At 40.8% G+C, this 19,709-nt stretch overlaps 1 protein-coding gene and 1 long non-coding RNA gene across 8 annotated transcripts in view; one reads left to right on the forward strand and one right to left on the reverse strand.

Moving 5' to 3' along the window:
- Positions 1-12,247, reverse strand: LOC138986894 (uncharacterized). Its single transcript, XR_011463486.1, has 4 exons — positions 12,090-12,247; positions 7,544-7,959; positions 962-1,073; positions 1-217 (listed from the first exon to the last, which is right to left on the reverse strand). It is a non-coding gene; the product is annotated as an uncharacterized lncRNA (long non-coding RNA).
- Positions 11,312-19,709, forward strand: part of TCEAL9 (transcription elongation factor A like 9) — a 23,574-nt gene continuing 15,176 nt past the window's right edge. For 3 of the 7 annotated variants that reach the window (XR_011463482.1, XR_011463483.1, XR_011463484.1), the window contains exons 1-3: positions 11,312-11,451; positions 11,932-12,019; positions 14,339-14,421. Coding sequence is in view for 1 of the 7 variants with exons in the window: in XM_005910958.2 (XP_005911020.2) it covers positions 12,328-12,624 (297 nt within the window). In the remaining 6 variants the exon portion in view is untranslated. The other 4 variants (XR_011463480.1, XR_011463481.1, XM_005910958.2 and 1 more) reach the window with 4 other exon arrangements.

Here is a 19,709-nt window from a genome sequence, read left to right on the forward strand (position 1 = left end):
GTCTCAGGTTTTATGGTGATGGGATTAGTTTCCAGGTTGTCTTTAACCAATCATTCTGACTCAGAGTCCTTCCTGGTAGTGCAAGCCTTGTTCAGCAAAGATGGATGCCAGAGAGGATTCTGGGAGGTGGTTGGACATGTGGTGTCTCCTTTTGATCTTTCCCAAACTCTTTCAGTTGGTGGTGGCTTATTAGTTCCATGTTCCTTACCAGGACCTCCTGACATAAAACAACACATGCAAATGGTTACCATGGTGCCTGGCCAGGGTGGGCAGTTTCAGTCAGTGTGCTTGCCCTAAAACACCAAAAGAGTTCAGGTTCCTAATCCTCCTTCCCACTCAAACTGGGCAGCAGGAACCCTCAACCCTTGATCCTCCTGTCACCCTGGATCTGGAATGTCTGTTTTTCCACCTCAGCATTTCAAGAAGCCAGATGTACTATTTGGCTTTCTCCAATAATGGGTGAGGGGGCACTTCCCAGGTGGCGCTAGTGGTAAAGAACCCACCTACCAATGTAAGCAGACATGGGTGGGTTAAGAGAAGAGGGTTTGATCCCTCCGTAGGGAAGATCCCCTGCATGAAGGCATGGCAACCCACTCCCGTATTCTTGACTGGAGAATCCCAGAGGAGCTTGGCGAACTACAGTCTATAGGGATGCAAAGAATCAGACATGACTGAAGTGACTTAGTATACAATCATAAGGAAGAGACCACTTAAAATTCTTGTCAGGTTAGCGCTTTCCCTTGTTCTAACCTCTCCTCAACCTGCTCCTTCTCAGAACCTCCTCTCGTGGTATTCTTTTCCCCTGAAGCCCTTACCTGCACCTAAATGGCCAGAAAGTTAGGTATCAGGAAAGAGTGCTGGAAGTGGAAAGTGAAACATTATCTTTCTTCTGTGTATGTTCACATTAAATTTTTTAAATTTTAAATGCTTTGTTTTTGCATTTCAGAAATACAGTACTTACATTTGTAGGGGAGGAAGAATATGGGTATTTATCCTCAGATTTCTCTTTTCGTTGTAGTGCTTTACTATTTGGCTAAATTAACATGTATCAAATAGAAAATATTTTCCATCAGCTACAAAAGAAAGAGCAATTTTTAAAAACATGCTAATTGTTCACAATCTTTAAGACACACTCTTTGGAGAGTAAAGTAACACAATAAAAATAAGATTTTCTACTAAATAGGAAATTCTTCATAACTTGGTCATGTTTATCATTTAAAGAATGCTTCTGGTGATACTTCCCAAATAGTTTTTAAAAATTGGGTGAATTCGTTTGAAATTTTTAAACCTAAATTTTTCTAAAAGAAATCCACATTTTAGATGTTCAGCAAATTAATCCATGTAGAGCCTAGTAAATGTCCTATTTCTGTCTTGTTTTAGAAAAATGAGCTATCTCTTCCACTTTGAGGCATTTTAATCTTTATAAATGTGAATTAGTTCAGTTGTGTCCTGTCAGAGGGATGCAGCCTGCTAGGCCTCTCACCTCTGGCCTCTTTACCTCCAGGAAACCCAGGAGAAGTCTAGCCTTGCAGAAGGGTTGCTGCCTGCCAGCCCATCCCCACCTAGATGGCTCTTCAGCCAGACTTCCAAAGAACTCTCACCCACTAACCATATTAATTAACTTAGACAAGGTGTTCTCAACAAGAGAAGTCTGTGGACCACCTGAAATTTTATGCAAATTTGTACAAGTTTGGGCTAGTGGGGTACATGCACTTTTGTGGGAAGACGGTTTGTACCTTAGGTACCTGAGAAAGCCTATACATTAGCAGGGCAACATGATGGGGAAACTGAAGCTGTGAAGTAGAGACAAGACAAAGGAGGAGAAGGAGATATGAGGGGAAGGGAGAAGAGACTGAGTCCAAAGCTGAGCCAAGTTAATAGTAAAACACTACAGTGCTCAGGTCCTGGCTCCCAGAGTTGCATTCAAAACTGGCTGTCAATTCTCAGATCCCCTTAGGATCCTAGTCTTCTCTCACTTCAGTTCAGTCACTCAGTCGTGTCCAACTCTTTGCGACCCCATGGAACTGCAGCACACCGGGCTTCCCTGTCCATCACCAACTCCCAGAGCTTCTTCAAACTCATGTTCATCAAGTCGGTAGTGCCACCCAACTATCTTATCCTCTGCCGTTCCCTTCTCCTCCTGCTTTCAATCTTTCCCAGCATCAGGGTCTTTGCCAATGAGTCAGTTCTTCGCATCAGGTGGCCAAAGTATTGGAGTTTCAGCTTCAGCATCAGTCCTTCCAATGAATATTCAGGGTTGATTTCTTTTAGGATTGACTGGTTTGATCTTGCAAGTCCAAGGGGCTCCCAAGAGTCTTCTCCAACACCAGAGTTCAAAACCATCAATTTTTCAGCACTCAGCTTTCTTTACAGTCCAACTCTCACATCTATACGTGATTACTGGAAAAACCATAGCCTTGACTAGATGGACCTTTGTTGGCAGAGTAATGTCTCTGCTTTTTGTATGCTGTCTAGGTTGGTCATAGCTTTTCTTCAAAGGAGCAAGCGTCTTTTAATTTCATGGCTGCAGTCACCATCTGCAGTCCTTCTGGAGCCCAAGAAAATAAAGTCTGTCAGTGTTTCCATTGTTTCCCCATCTATTTCACATGAAGTGATGGGACCAGCTGCCATGATCTTTATTTTTTGAATGTTGAGTTTTAAGACAATTTTTTCACTCTCCTCTTTCACTTTCATCAAGAGGCTCTTTAGTTCCTCTTTACTTTCAGCCATAAGGGTGGTGTTATCTGCATATTTAAGGTTATTGATATTTCTCCTGGAAATCTTGATTCCAGCTTGTGCTTCATCCAGCACCATTTTGCATGATGTACCCTGCATATAAGTTAAATAATCAGAATGACAATATACAACCTTGATGTACTCCTTTCCCAATTTGGAACCAGTCTGTTGTTCCATGTCCAGTTCTAACTGTTGCTTCCTGACCTCTGTACAGATTTCTCAGGAGGCAGATCAGGTGGTCTGGTATTCCCATCTCTTTAAGAATGTTCTACAGTTTGTTGTGATCCACATAGTCAAATGTTTTGGCATAGTCAATAAAGTAGAAGTATATGTTTTTCTGGAACTCTCTTGCTTTTTTGATAATCCAGTGGATGTTGGCAATTTGATCTCTGGTTCCTCTGCCTTTTCTAAATCCAGCTTGAACTTCTGGAAGTTCATAGTTCATGTATTGCTGAAGCCTGGCTTGGAGGATTTTGAGCATTATTTTGCTAGCATGTGAGATGAGTGCATTGTGTGGTAGTTTGAGCATGCTTTGGCATTGCCTTTCTTAGGGATTGAAATGAAAACTGACCTCTTCCAGTCCTGTGGCCACTGCTGAGTTTTCCAAATTTGCTGGCATATTGAGTGCAGCACTTTCACAGCATCATCTTGTAGGACTGCAAGCAGCTGTACAAGACTGAAGCAACTGAGCACAAGTGAGCACATAAATGACGTATAACACTATATTAGTTTCAGGTGTAAAATATGGTGATTCAATATTTGTATATATGGCAAAGTGATCACCATGATAAATCTAGTTCACATTCATACACTATTTTATAGTTTCAAGAACACTTGTGAATAGATGATATAGCTGGAAAAGCAGAATCCCCATCATTGAGGCCTTTCAGAGAAAGGGCTTATGGAAAGGGTAGACTGCCAGGTCAATAGGAGCTCAGAGAAGGCAAAGGCCAGTTAGTCCAAAATAGTCAGAGAAAGCCTCATGGAAGTAAAAGACCTTGACCTAGGCCTCACAGGGTGGGCAGGACGTAGATGGAGGGTGGGAAGGGAAGAGACCAGTCTGACTGTATCCTGACCCCATGTCCTTACCATTACCCTGGCCTGTTTTAAGCTTCCTTGCTGGGTCAGGTTCATTGTTCCTTTTTCTGGGTATTTATATCTATTGACAGTGGCTATTGTCTGAAAGCAGGTACAGTGAAAGTACTTTTTGACAAGCTCTGCACTACCCCCAAGGACTTTCTCACTTATTTCCAGGTTATAGACTCTGAATTGGTCAATCTTTCTGGATAGTTCTTGAAAGTGAAAGTGTTAATCACTCGGTCGTGTCCAACTCTTTGTGATCCCATGAACAGTAGTCTACCAGGCTCCTCTGTCCATGAAATTCTCCAGGCAACAATACTGGAATGGGTAGTCATTTGCTTCTCCAGGGGATCTTCCCAGGTCTCAAGCACGTCCCAGGTGTCAAGCACTGCAGACAGATTCTTTAAGGTTTGAGCCTTCAGGGAAGCCCTTTAGTTCTTCAGTTCAGTTCAGTCGCTCAGTCGTGTCCAACTCTATGCAACCCCATAAGTCACAGCACGCCAGACCTCCCTGTCCATCACCAACTCCCGGAGTTCACCCAAACTCATGTGCATCGAGTCAGTGATGCCATCCAGCCATCTCATCCTCTGTCATCCCTTTCTCCTCCTGCCCCCAATCCCTCTCAGCATCAGGGTCTTTTCCAATGAGTCAACTCTTCGCATGAGGTGGCCAATGTACTGGAGTTTCAGCCTCAGCATCAGTCCTTCCAATGAACACCCAGGACTGATCTCCTTCAGAATGAACTGGTTGGATCTCCTTGCAGTGCAAGGGACTCTCAAGAGTCTTCTCCAACACTACAGTTTAAAAGCATCAATTCTTCGGTGCTCAGCTTTCTTCACAGTCCAACTCTCACATCCATACATGACCACTGGAAAAACCATAGCCTTGACTAGATGGACCTTTGTTCGCAAAGTAATGTCTCTGCTTTTCAATATGCTATCTAGGTTTGTCATAACTTTCCTTCCAAGGAGTAAGCGTCTTTTAATTTCATGGCTGCAATCACCATCTGCAGTAATTTTGGAGCCCAAGAAAATAAAGTCTGACACTGTTTCCACTGTTTCCCCATCTATTTCCCATGAAGTGATGGGACCAGATGGCATGATCTTCATTTTCTGAATGTTGAGCTTTAAGCCAACTTTTTCACTCTCCTCTTTCACTTTCATCAAGAGGGTTTTGAGTTCCTCTTCACTTTCTGCCATAAGGGTGGTGTCATCTGCATATCTGAGGTTATTGACATTTCTCCCAGCAATCTTGATTCCAGCTTGTGCTTTTTCCAGCCCAGCGTTTCTCATGATGTACTCTGCATGTAAGTTAAATAAGCAGGGTGACAATAAACAGCCTTGACGTACTCCTTTTGCTATTTGGAACCAGTCTGTTGTTCCATGTCCAGTTCTAACTGTTGCTTCCTGACCTGCATATAGGTTTCTCAAGAGGCAGGTCAGATGGTGTAGTATTCCCATCTCTTTCAGAATTTTCCACAGTCTATTGTGATCCACACAGTCAAAGGCTTTGGCATAGTCAATAAAGCAGAAATAGATGTTTTTCTGGAACTCTCTTGCTTTTTCGATGATCCAGCAGATGTTGGCAATTTGATCTCTGGTTCCTCTGCCTTTTCTAAAACCAGTTTGAACATCTGGAAGTTCACAGTTCATGTATTGCTGAAGCCTGGCTTGGAGAATTTTGAGCATTATTTTACTAGCATGTGAGATGAGTGCAATTGCACAGTAGTTTGAGCATTCTTTGGCATTGCCTTTCTTTGAGATTGGAATGAAAACTGACCTTTTCCAGTCCTGTGGCCACTGCTGAGTTTTCCAAATTTGCTGGCATATTGAGTGCAGCACTTTCACAGTATCATCCTTCAGGATTTGAAATAGCTCAACTGGAATTCCATCACCTCCACTAGCTTTGTTCGTAGTGATGCTTCCTAAGGCCCACTTGACTTCACATTCCAGGATGTCTGGCTCTAGGTGAGTGACCACACCATCGTGATTATCTGGGTCATGAAGATCTTTTTTGTACAGTTCTGCTGTGTATTCTTGCCACCTCTTCTTAATATCTTCTGCTTCTGTTAGGTCCATAAAATTTCTGTCATTTACTGAGCCCATCTTTGCATGAAATATTCCCTTGGTATCTCTAATTTTCTTGAAGAGATATCTAGACTTTCCCGTTCTATTGTTTTCCTCTATTTCTTTGCATTGATCGCTGAAGAAGGCTTTCTTATCTCTCCTTGCTATTCTTTGGAACTCTACATTCAGATGCTTATATCTTTTCTTTTCTCCTTTGCTTTTTGCTTCTCTTCTTTTCACAGCTATTTGTAAGGCCTCCCCAGGCAGCCTTTTGCTTTTTTGCATTTCTTTTCCATGGGGATGGTCTTGATTCCTGTCTCCTGTACAATGCTATGAACCTCTGTCCATAGTTCATCAGGCACTCTGTCTATCACATCTAGTCCCTTAAATCTATTTGTCACTTCCACTGTATAATCATAAGGATTTGATTTAGGTCATACCTGAATGGTCTAGTGGTCTTCCCTACTTTCTTCAATTTAAGTCTGAATTTGGCAATAAGGAGTTCATGATCTGAGCCACAGTCAGCTCCTGGTCTTGTTTTTGCTGACTGTATAGAACTTCTCCATCTTTGGCTGCAAAGAATATAATCAGTTTGATTTCAGTGTTGAGCATCTGGTGATGTCCATGTGTAGAGTCTTCTCTTGTGTTGTTGGAAGAGGGTGTTTGCTATGACCAGTGCATTCTCTTGGCAAAACTCTATTAGCCTTTGCCCTGCTTCATTCCGTATTCCAAGGCCAAATTTGCCTGTTACTCCAGGTGTTTCTTGACTTCCTACTGTTGCATTCCAGTCCCCTATAATGAAAAGGACATCTTTTTTGGGTGTTAGTTCTAAAAGATCTTGTAGGTCTTCATAGAATCATTCAACTTCAGCTTCTGCAGAGTTACTGGTCGGTGCACAGACTTGGATTACTGTGATATTGAATGGTTTGCCTTGGAAATGAACAGAGATCATTCTGTCATTTTTGAGATTGCATCCAAGTACTGCATTTCGGACTCTTTTGTTGACCATGATGGCTACTCCATTTCTTTTAAGGGATTCCTCCCCACAGTAGTAGATATAATGGTCATCTGAGTTAAATTCACCCATTCCAATCCATTTTAGTTTTCTGATTCTTAGAATGTTGACGTTCACTCTTGCCATCTCCTGTTTGACCACTTCCAATTTGCCCTGATTCATAGACCTGACATTCTGGGTTCCTATGCAATATTGCTCTTTACAGCATCGGACCTTGGTTCTATCATCAGTCACATCCACAACTGGGTATTGTTTTTGCTTTGGCTCCATCCCTTCATTCTTTCTGGAGTTATTTCTCCACTGATCTCCAGTAGCATATTGGGCACCTACCAACCCAGGGAGTTCCTCTTTCAGTATCCTATCATTTTGCCTTTTCATACTGTTCATGGGGTTCTCAAGGCAAGAATACTGAAGTGGTTTGCCATTCCCTTCTCCAGTGGACCACATTCTGTCAGACCTCTCCACCATGACCTGCCCGTCTTGGGTGGCCCCAGACAGCATGGCTTAGTTTCATTGAGTTAGACAAGGCTGTGGTCCATGGACCACATGTGGTCCATGTGGCTAGTTTTCTGTGATTATGGTTTCATTGTGTCTGCCCTCTGATGCCCTCTTGCAACACCTACCATCTTACTTGGGTTTCTCTTACCTTGAATGTAGGGTATCTCTTCATGGCTGCTCCACCAAAGCACAGCCACTGCTCCTTACCTTGGACGAGGGGTATCTCCTCACAGCAGCCCCTCCTGACCTTGAACGTGGAGTAGCTTCTCTTGGCCCTCCTGCACCCGCGTTTAGTTCTTAGGCAATTGCTAAGCACTTAAATATGCATTCCCTTTGAGCCTGTAAATCCATTCTTAGGTATTCACCCTGAGGTGAACCCACAGGGGATAGGGCTCACTCTCAAGAGGATAGACCTGAAGAAAAGGCATAAGCAAGTCTTGCATTTCCTCTCCAGGTCCTTTGGACAGAATACTCTAGGGTCCTAGATATCTAGAACATGGTCTAGAAGGATAGAAGTGAAGGTTCCAGGTTGGCATATCTTCTTGCTCATCGGCTCTTTGGTACCTGGGGAAGACAGCATCCAGAGGAGCAAACTGATTACTTCCTGGCAAATATCACCACTGAGAGAGTCAGTTCCTAGGCAGGTTGATAAGGAGTCTAGGGGTCCCCAAGGAGAGAGGAGTCTGGAATTCTCAAGGAGGAAGAAAGGACAAACTTTTTTTCTTTCTCCACATTCCTTATGATTATATAACAATAATGTATCCTGCCTAAGGACAGTCTTTGGATTCAACCTTCTGTTATCTTAAAATGTAAATTATGTGAGTAGACCTGGTCTTTACAAGGATGTATCTTGCCTGAGGACAGTGTTATCTTAAAATGTAAATTATGGGAGTAGGTCTGATGAGGTCTTTACAACCTCCAGATATTCTTTGGATTATATAACTTCATTGTTAACACTAGCAAGCGGGTACTCTTTCTGCCCCCTTCTGATGCCTATGTGAGAAGCTTTCTCTATCTCCTTTATACTTTAATAAAACTTTATTACACAAAAGCTCTGAGCGATCAAGCCTCGTCTCTGGCCCCGGATTGAATTCTTCTCCGGGGGCCCAGAATCCCGGTGTATTCGCGTGATTCAACAACAACTTTTCACCACCAAGACTCTGGAGTCAAACATGATTTTTTTTCATTTTGAATCCTTTTCCCCAAATGAAATCCTAATATAATTATTTTTTTTGATAGTGAAAATATATTTTATTTTTTAATACAATAGCTGCCAGCAATATACTGGTTCCAGAGAGAAAAGAAAATACAAGCATTCTACAATAAGCTTTCATTTTCCTTTTCAAGTAATTAAAAAAAATGCTTCAATTCTGTTCAAGTTTATGATTTGGGGGAGTTGACATTTTTTTCCATAATAAAAGTATAATTTTGAAAGCCCCAACCTTGGTAATTTGTAAAGGATGGGATAAAAATGATGATACAGTATAATAATGAATGTTTCTCTCTCTCTGAATCAAATACTGATTATAACCAGTGTAAGAAATTGGTTAATCAATAAATTTGATGAAATGTGTATCAAAATGTTCATGAAAAAATACATTTCTATTTCTTCTCATTTTTACCATGTAGATATTTTCTAAATGGATTATTTTAAATGCACAGAAATAAAAGCTATCTACACGCAGCTCTAAAGAGATTCAAAACAACAGAAGTAAATGTGCCTAAATTCTAAAGTCAAACAAATGAGTGTAAGAATAAATGTCAGAAACCTCTTCATTGTATACAGATTGCTCAAGGGTTTAAAGATAGTTGTATAAGCCAAAGTTACCAAGAAATAAAATCTTGTATGAATTTTATCACAAAAGTCAACAATCTTGGTAAAAGGAAATAACAGAACTATACAGAAAATCCACATCTATATTTTTTTTTAAAGGGAGAAGTTATATCAACTGAAATAGTAGACAGCCTTCCAAATGTTGAACACAAAAATTTCTCAGAATCCCTTGGAAACTATAAGATCTTCCATTCAGACTCTTATCTTGTTTAAGTGAAACAAAAGGGGTTTAAATGAAGGGGAGAATGATTCAGTAGTTGTAGAAATAATATCAGACTATTTCTATTACATCAACCCATACACTACATATTTTTAAAAATATAAATATAATAATAGTTTGCACTTCTAAGGCACTTATCATATGCCAGGCACTATTCTCAGGACTGTAAACATACTAACTTAACTAAAGTAATTCTGTCTTTGTTTTTTCCAGCTATAAAAGACATGAATTTGTTTAAAAACAAAAAAATAACACAGACCCCAAACTTCATCTCTTGTGCTAAAGCCAATGATACCAAACTTAGACTTAATATCCCACCTAATTGCAGTTTTAGCCTCTTCCCAGAAATGTAATCTTAAATCAACCAGCCTGGAATTTTCTGGTCAAACAACAGTAAGGTAATGTCACATAGGCCCTCTCCATTCCCCAAAGAAAGAAGTAATCTGCTTCATAAAACCCTCGCTGCTCCCTTCCTCTGCTCATGCCAGACTCTATGCAAATCCATGGACTGTAGCCCACCAGGGTCCTCTGTCCATGGGATTTTCCAGGCAAGAATACTAGAGTGGGTTGCCATTTCCAACTGAGGGATTGAACCCACCTCTCTTGCATCTCCTGCATTGGCAGGCAGATTTTTTTTTTTAATTGAAGGATAATTGCTTTTCAGAATTTTGTTATTTTCTGTCAAACCTCAACACGAATCAGCCTAGGGTATGCATATGTCCCCTCCCTCTTGAAGCTCCCTCCCATCTCCCTCCCAATCCCATCTCTTTAGATTGATACAGAGCCCATTTGAGTTTCCTGAACCATACAACAAATTCACATTGGCTATCTATATGGTAATGTAAGTTTCCATGTTACTCCTTCCATACATCTCACCCTCTCCTTCCCTCTCCCCATGTCCATAAGTCTCTTCTCTATGTCTGTTTCTCCATTGCTGCCCTATAAAATAAATTCTTCAGTACCACTTTTCTAGATTCCATATATATAACAGGCAGATTCTTGACCACTGGGCCACCTGGGAAGCCCGTCCCTTCCTCTCCCCTCCCCCCAAAATTATCCTTGTCTAAAAATAATCTTTTTATTTATTTATTTATTTATTTATTTAAAACTATATCTTTACTTTTTAACACCAAAACATTTTGGCACTATTTTAAATGTAGTTTTTCACTTTACTTAATACTTTTCTATAGTTTTTAAAAAGTAACTGAAAAAACAAAATTCGGCTGAATAAATGTGAGGAACTAATTCGCTTTATACAACAATTCATGAATAGGGCAGCAACCCACCTAGCAGCTAGCAGAGCGCTGTCAGGGGTTGTATAAAATGGAAGGTTTCTATAGGCTGGCGAGTCGGGCAAGGGAGCCATTAGCATAATAAAAGAAAGGATTGAAGCTATACCCCAATAGAAAAGTATTAACAGTAAAGTTTAAAACTACATTAAAAACAATACTTCTGTCCCAGGCCTCCCCAACTCAGCTCTTCTTTTTTAAAAAAAAAAAAACAAAAAACAACCCGCTGCCAAACCAAGCCTGTTCCACAACAGCCAAGGAGCAGATTGCAGATGAAATGGAAGCTGAGGCAGGGGCAATGGATGTAGGTTAGTGTTCTTAATCCTGGGAGCAGAAGGCAAGAAAAAATTCTTGAAGAAAGTAGAAAAGTTTAGGAGCTCCAGAAAAAAAAATGCAGCCCCTCCCTAGTAATCAGAGAAAGGCAAATAACATTTCCCCCCTCTGGGATAGGCGAAAAAGATGGACAGGGCAAAATGTGCAAGAGGGGAGGGAGCAGAGGACTAGCCCACATCTGCCGCGCTTTTGTTGGGAGTGGAAATTGAGGACCAGAGATCACTGATGACGTAGACCTCATGTGACCAGGAGTCGACGTGTGCAGAAGTCCTGCTAGTCTGGTCCTTGTTCCCTTCTGGGTACCAGCTTCCTTCAGCAGCGGTAGCCGGTGGGGCCAACGGTGGGGAAGGAGAAGGAGTCTACTGGCTGAAATTTTTCAGGTTGGTGGCAAAATAGATGCTGCCTGGGAATTTCTAGGGTGGGGATGACCTAGAAGCAGAGATTTAAGGGAGCCCTGAAAAAGTCCATCTCTCCACCTCCCACCTTCAGGTCTGCAGAAAATGATGACCCTTGGGAAAGGGACTAGGGGTCCCGGAAGAAAGACAAGGAGACCTGTGATAGTTTAAAAATAATCATCCTTTGCCACCTAAGACCACTTTCCCAACCCCTCCCCTCCCCCCACCCCCAACCCCCAGTTTTAATGATAGTTTGGAAATTTGCTTTTCCGACTCCCTGTCTGATGGAAAATTCGAGCTAACTTGCACTATGGAGAGGGAGAGAAATGAGGGAAACAGAAGGCAGGAAAGTTTCCATAACCGAGAACCTTAACAGGAAAAGTGCGTGGAGTTGATCAGTCCGCCGAGTGCTCACCCCACCCCCACTCTTATCCCCTCCCCCTCCCGTTTCCCGTTGGTCTGCAGGTCTGCTACTCTGAAAAGGCCAGGAAGAAAAGTGATCGGATCCGTACAGGAAGATGAAGGAAATATTATAAAGACCCCTGGGGTGGAGGTGAGCAAAGGAGGGACTGAGGTCATGGGCCCCTATGTTCTTCCCCCGCACCCCTCTTCTCCCAGCTTACTCTGTTCTAGGAGGGTCTTGCGTTCTGCCTTGTGTGAGAGAAATGGTTGAGAAGAACCTTGGAAAAGGCTGGAGGGAGGGACGAGGGAGGTGAGGAGGTGGAAAATGGAGGTGAGAACGACAGGCTCAGGGGAAACCCTGATGGCTGACGTATCCTTCTTGCTTCCTAGAAGTAGTTGTTTTCAAAGAAAAATAAGTAGAAGAAAAGAAAGGAAGAGGGAAAGAAAGGGAGACACAAGATGAAACCCTGTCAAAAAACTGAAGAAAAACCAGAAAATGAGAATGAACCAAAACTTGAAGAAGTACCAAAGCCTGAGGAAAAGCAAGAGGAGGAGGAAAAAACAGAAGGAACTTTTAGAGAAAGACTGATTCAGTCTCTCCAGGAATTTAAAGAAGATATACACAACAGGCATTTAAGCAAGGAAGATATGTTTAGAAATGTGAATGAAATTGATGAGATAAGGAGAGTCAGAAACAAACTTATAGTGATGCGTTGGAAGGTTAATCGAAACCATCCTTACCCCTATTTAATGTAGTTTACCTTGATTTCTGTTTTTTTCTGATGTTGACATTACTTTCTTTTTTGTTGTCCTGTATATCTCTGTCCATCTTTCTGCTTTTAACTTGTTGCTATTAGTGGTTTTAGATGCATCTCATTGTTTATTTCAAACCAATCTACAAGTCTTTGCCTTTCAAAAGGAGAGCTTTACTCATTTGTACAAAAAGAGATTCCTAACAGTATATAAAATGTAAAAAAAGTTACTAATATGTGAATATCGTATTTTTGAAAGGGAAGGGTACATTTGTATATTGCATATATACACAGAAGAATATGTGAAGGATGAAAGACAAAAAATATAATCTGTGGTAGGATTATGAGTGATTTTTTTTTATTCAGTTTATTTGTATTTTTCCTTATTCCTAGAATGTACACACTTTATTGTTAAAAATAATAGAAGTTTTATAACAAAAAAAGGAGTAACCAACAGTAGTTGTTATATTTCTAAAGGCATTGAGACACAATATTTATTAGCAGAATTTTAGAAGTAAGTGTGAACTCCAGATTACCACCAGACCTCTTAGCTAGAAAAATAAATTTTATATCTTTTCTCATTTGCAGTATAGAGATAATAATGATCTTTCTGGGATCTCATGAGGACCAAATAAGGTACTGACCATGAGCTATATTTGATAGGCTTTTATTTCCATGTGCCCATGTAGGATGCGAAATCCTTAAGAGATTTGTTTTAGGTATTTTGGAGGGAGAAGGTTAGTTCTCACCTGTGCTTAAGGAAAAATCCAGACAGCTGTCAGGTGGGTACCGCCTTTGTTTTTCTCTCCTCCTGTGCCTGCCCAACCTTCTATGCCCCTCCCCTTGATACTACCACGTGTATTGGATATTTCTGCCCCTTCCTTCAGATTCTGTACCTCTCAGCCCCCTAACACGGCTGATGTGCTAGAAATCTCAAACAGTGAAGCCCAACATATTTCTTTGGAACCTGCTTGATTCTCCAGTCTGAGCTCTACAGAAGTGGGGGAAATGCCCATCTCTTCAGTTTAGATAGACGTTTATGCAGGGCTACTTGGGCTGTGATATCTTACTGATACCTTGGCAACTTTGGGGTTTTAATCAGAGAACCCCTCTTCCGTATAGGACTCAGACACAATGGGTCTGTTTAGGGTTGGGACCAGAAAATAAGTCTGAATAACAGACATTATGCTTTAGTCAGGGTTGCTTCTGAGTCTAAAGATTGGTTTATCTTCCTGAGCCTCGTTTCCTTAGGGTGAGTGATCTCTCCCAAAAGACTGGTGGCCGGCCTCCTCACCAACTCAAAAGACACCCTTAGACTTGTGTAAGTTTTAAAGGGAGATTCAAGTCAGATTTTGGGATATTCCCATTCTTTATTGGAAATGTATAAAAGTGCTGTGTAAGACTTACTGTGTATTTATATCTGCATCCAGATTTTCATAACTATATGTGTATCTGTGGATCACAGTTACACCAACAGTGTGTTATTTTTCCTGTGTGATGCTCTTTTTGGGGAGCAGTTAATCACTTCAGACCATTCTTTGAGGTTATGGCAGCTTGATGGATGCAGGTGAAGGTCCAGGAACTCAATTGCCAGCATTATAAGACTGGTTGAATCCAGCCCCATGGCACTGAGGAGTGGCACTGTGGCAGGACATGGAAGGACTCCCCCAAGGCACACCCCTCTCCAAGATGATCTGACATTGGTTTTTCTGCTCCAGCTTGCAGCAGGCACCGACTCTCCTAGGCTGAGGGCCAGGCTGTCCTGGACATGCATACCTGGAGGACAACTGTCCCATTGCAGGTCAGAGCACTAGACTTCCTTTATTCCTTTTTTTCCCTCACAAAAGGGCTTGATGGGAACTTTTTAAAGGAAAAATGTAAGATTTCAAAAGTCACTAACTAAAAACATTGGTTGTGATAGTCTTTGTCCCAGCAATGACTACTCTGGAGGTAATCAGATAACTTGGGATTAAGGTAGAAGGGCCTACTGGAGATGATTTCAGATAATACACAAATATTTTAAGTTGTAATATCCATGTATTTGGGGCTTCCCAAGTGGCATTAGTGATAAAGAACCTGCTTGCCAATGCAGGAGACATAAGAGATGTGGGTTCAATTCCTGGGTTGGGAAGATCCTGGAGGAGAGAATGTCAACCCAGCCCAGTATTCTTGCCTGGAGAATACCATGGTCAGAGGAGCCTGGTGGGCTGGAGTCCATGGGGTCACAAAGAGTTGGACACTACTGAAGCAACTTAGCATGCACACACATATTCATGTATTTATTTGAATGTATATTAATAAATCTTTAAGGCAAACAATGATAGTTTAGATTAAGGGAAAGCTATAAAGTTTCCTTTTCAAAAAAGTACCCAAATTTCCTTTTCAAAAAATATTCAAATTAAATAAGTGAGTCAGTTTGAAGACAAACATGAAGTAGAATACTATGTTAATAGCCAAGATGGTACATAGATATGGCAAAAGTTACCCTAGTGGGAAATGCTGTTGTCACTCTTTTGCAACCCCATGGACTGTAGCCAGTCAGGCTCCTCTGTCCATGGAATTCTCCAGGCAAGAATACTGGAGTAGATAGCCATTCCCTTCTCCAGGAGATCTTCCCAACCCAGGGATTGAACCCAGGTCTCCTGCATTGGCAGGTGGATTCTTTACCACTGAGCCACCTGGGAAGACCGGAAATATTGCCCCAGTATAATTGATTTAGAGAATAATATCTGGAAACACCTGTCAAGAGGGGTGCAATAAGAGATTTTACCCTATCTACAAATTAACAAGTTAATATTAACCTGCTACTGTTTAACCTGCTTTTGCTATGGCAAATGGTACTAGAATCCCAGTCCTAAGGACATTATTACCCATGGTAAAAGCAGTAGCCTTGGCTTCATTTTGGTTTGTATCAGTTCCCCATGATCAAGTCCCATAAGCTGACACAGCCCGTCATGGATGACGGAACATGCAATACACCGTGTTCTAGGAAAGATGCCCATAGTTTGGAGAACTCACTGCTTTCATAGTAAGCAAAAGCAAGCCTGCTGTGTCCCCAGAAAGGAAAAGACATTACCTCATGCCTCAAAGTTGCTTGCTGCAAATAAACTCTGAGAAATGGCCTGCTTGCATAAAGAGTGGTCAGGGCCTTAAGAATGTACAAGGATGCTCAGGACTCAAGGCAGATTGACTCTCCCAGTAACACTTTTCTCTGTACAACAAATCTTAATGTGAATGGTAAGCCTTTCCTAACACCACAAATTTTGATTTATTTTTCCAAGTTAAAGCAGATAATGCATTATAATACTGTATACTATAAATATGAAATTTGTAATTCTAATTTTTACTTTAATACATAGGACTTTGAATGAATACTAATTAACTGAATGAAAAGAACATCACCTAAGAAACTACAAGTAAACAATCTATGAGGAACTTTGAAGTTACAGTAAGACATAGCTACTGTGACACACAAAATTAAAGAAATAGAGGAGCAAAAACCATGGGTTTATCAAAATGCTAATAACAGGAAAAATATTCTGCAAAATTTTTCACTGAGAAATTGACAGGAGTGTGTGTGTGTGTGTTTGTAAGTCAGCCCCAGATCCTTTACATATACAATCGTTACTGCCTCTATAAAAGGAAAAGCCAAAAGCTAGGAGGAAAGCTGGTCTGTTCCCTCTATAGGAAAGTTTTGAGGGAGGGGGAACCTTTTGCACATAATGGTATCCTAAATCAATCATTTGATATTTTGACACCAGTGTTTTGCAAGAGCTTCAGAAAAATACAGCTGCATCATTTGCTAGATAATTTACTTCAGTATGGGACATCTTTTCATGTACCATTGGTCATTCAAACATCTTACTTTGAGAAATGTCCATTCAAATATTTTGCTTAAACACCCCCTTAATATTTTCAGTACACTATAGGTAAAGAATCCATTTACAAGGATGAGGTAGCTCCATATGTACTGCATGTTCACCATGCATTATTACAAGAAAAATGAAGGACAGGAGGTTAAGTATAATATATACAGGTGGCGCTAGTGGTAAAGAACCTGCTTGCCAGTGCAGGAGACGTAAGAGACCCAGGTTCGATCCCTGGGTCAGGAAGATCCCCTGGAGAAGGAAATGGCAGCCCATTCCAGTATTCTTGCCTGGAGAATCCCTTGGACAGAGGAGCTTGATAGGCTACAGCCGATGGTATCGCAAAGAGTTGGACACGACTGAAGCAACTTAGCACATACCCACAAATACCAACATAAAGCCCTTCAGCTCACTAAAGGGAGTGACTGTGTCTTTCAAAGTGATATCTTGATATCTCATCAGACCTCTTGCTATCTGATTGTTTACGGAATAATTACTTTTTAAAAATTTCTCCTAATAGGTCATTCTATCATCCTTGCATTGTAACATGTATCCTTGCATGTCAAAATAGTTTCTTGTACTTACACAAAGTCCTTCCCTTTTATGAATTCTGAGTCCTTTTCCAGATATTATGCTATTAACCTACTATTTAACAGAAAAGGAAGCAAGGCTTAAAGAGATTATGTGTTTCAGCCAAGGTCACCCAGCTATTAAATGGAACACCTGCCTAAGGTCAAAGCCCTCACTCCTAATCTCTACTCTGCAACAGTTGGTATTTAATAAATACTAACAACAACAGCAGCAACACTGCTAAATGGATTCCCATTATTTCCTTAAAGCTCCTACTCATTATCCCAGAATAGACGTTACTTCTTTTAAAACAGTTTTATTGAGATATAATTCACACACCATAAAATTCACCCACCTTAAGTGTACAAGTCAATAGTTTTTAGTGTACATTTTCACATCAAAGAGAAATACCATACCTTAGCTATGATCCTGCCCCCATGCCTCTATCCCTTCAGCCCTAAATAAACATTAATCTACTTTCTGTCTCTATAGATTTCCTTTTCCTGGACATTTCATAAAAATGGACTCATAAAATGTGGTCTTTTGTTATTGGCTTTTTTCACTTAGCATATGTTTTCAAGGTTAATCCATTGTGTACCATGTATTAATTTCCTTTTATGGCTGAACAATATTCTGTTGTATGGATATGAACATTTTGTTTATCCATTAGTCCATTGATGGATATTTGGGCTGTTTTCATCTTTTGCTTGTTATGGATAATGTTGCTATGTAGATTTATGTACAAGTTTTGTGAGGACATAATGTCCACCTCATGCGAAGGGTTGACTCATTGGAAAAGACTCTGATACTGGGAGGGATTGGGGGCAGGAGGAGAAGGGGATGATAGAGGATGAGATGGCTGGATGGCATCACCGACTCAATGGACGTGAGTTTGAGTGGACTCCGGGAGTTGGTGATGGACAGGGAGGCCTGGCGTGCTGCGACTCATGGGGTCGCAAAGAGTTGGACACGACTGAGTGACTGAACTGAACTGAATGTTCTTATTTCTCTAGGGTAGATATCTAGCAATTGAATTGCTGTGTCATACAGTAACTCTATGCTTAATTGTTTCAGGGACAGCCATATTATTTTCTAAACTGGCTGACCATTTTACCTGCAGTGTGTATACTGCTGTATACTTACCAGCAGTGTGTAAGGGTTACAATTTTCCCATATCCTTGGCAACACTTTATTTTCTGACTTTTTGACTGTAGCCATTTTAGCAGAGGTGAGTGATATCTTATTGTGGTTTGGATTTACATTTCTCTGATGGTTAATGATATTGAGCATCTCTCCATGAGTTTACTGGCCACTAGTATATATTACTAGGAGAAATGTCTATTCAAATCCTTTGCCCATTTTTAATTGGGATATTTGCCTTTTTATTATTGAGTTGTAGGAGTTTTTATATACTCTGAATACAAATCCCTTGAATACATGATTTGTACATATCTTTTCCCATTCTGTGGGTTATCTTTTTACTTTCCTGATAGTATACTTTTTAGAAAATTATTTATTTTATTTATTTAGTTTTGGCTGATCTGGGTCTTTGTTGCTTTGCATGGACTTTATCTAGTTGTGGTGAGTGGGGGCCATTCTCGGTTGCAGTGCACAGGCTTCTCATTGCAGTGGCTTCTCTTGTTGTGGAGCACAGGCTCTACGTGCACGGGCTTCAGTAGTTGCAGGAAGCAGGCTCAGAAGGTGTGGCTTGTGGGCTCTAGAGCATAGGCTCGGAAGTCCTGGTGCCAGGCCTAGTTGCTCTGTGGCATGTAGAATCTTCCCAGAGGAGGGTTTGAACCTGTGTCCCCTTATTGGCAGACAGATTCTTATCCACTGTGCCACCAGTATCCTGATGGTATACTTTGATGCCCTCCAAATTTTAGTTTTGATGAAATTTAATACACATTTTTTATTTTTCTGCTCATTCGTTTGGTATCAAGTTCGTGAAGATTTGTCCCTACATTTTTCCCCCTAAGAGTTGTATCATTTTAAATCTTACATTTAGGTCTCTGATCTATTTCTAGTTAATTTTTTGTATATGGTATGAGATATGGGTCTCATTTCATCAGTTTGCAAGTGGCTGTCTAGTTGATCCAGGACTATTTGTGAAAGGACTGCTTTTTCCCATTGAATGGTCTTGGCATCCTTGTCAAAAATCAGCTGAAACATAATTTTATTTCTTTGGGACTGGAATGAAAACTGACCTTTTCCAGGCCTGTGGCCACTGCTGAGTTTTCCAAATTTGCTGGCATATTGCGTGCAGCACTTTCACAGCATCATCTTTCAGGATTTGGAATAGCTCAACTGGAATTCCATCACCTCCACTAGCTTTGTTCATAGTGATGCTTTCTAAAGCCCACTTGACTTCACATTCCAGGATGTCTGGCTCTAGGTGAGTGATCACACCATCATGATTATCTTGGTCGTGCCATGGTGATTATCTTGGTCATGAAGATCTTTTTTGTACAGTTCTTCTGTGTATTCCTGCCACCTCTTCTTAATATCTTCTGCTTCTGTTAGGTCCATACCATTTCTGTCCTTTATTGAGCCCATCTTTGCATGAAATGTTCCCTTGGTATTTCCAATTTTCTTGAAAAGATCTCTAGTCTTTGTTTTCCTCTATTTGTTTTCCTCCATTCTGTTGTTTTCCTCT

The sequence above is a fragment of the Bos mutus genome, unplaced genomic scaffold (assembly GCF_027580195.1).
Source record: "Bos mutus isolate GX-2022 unplaced genomic scaffold, NWIPB_WYAK_1.1 CTG238, whole genome shotgun sequence".
NCBI lineage: Eukaryota > Metazoa > Chordata > Mammalia > Artiodactyla > Bovidae > Bos > Bos mutus.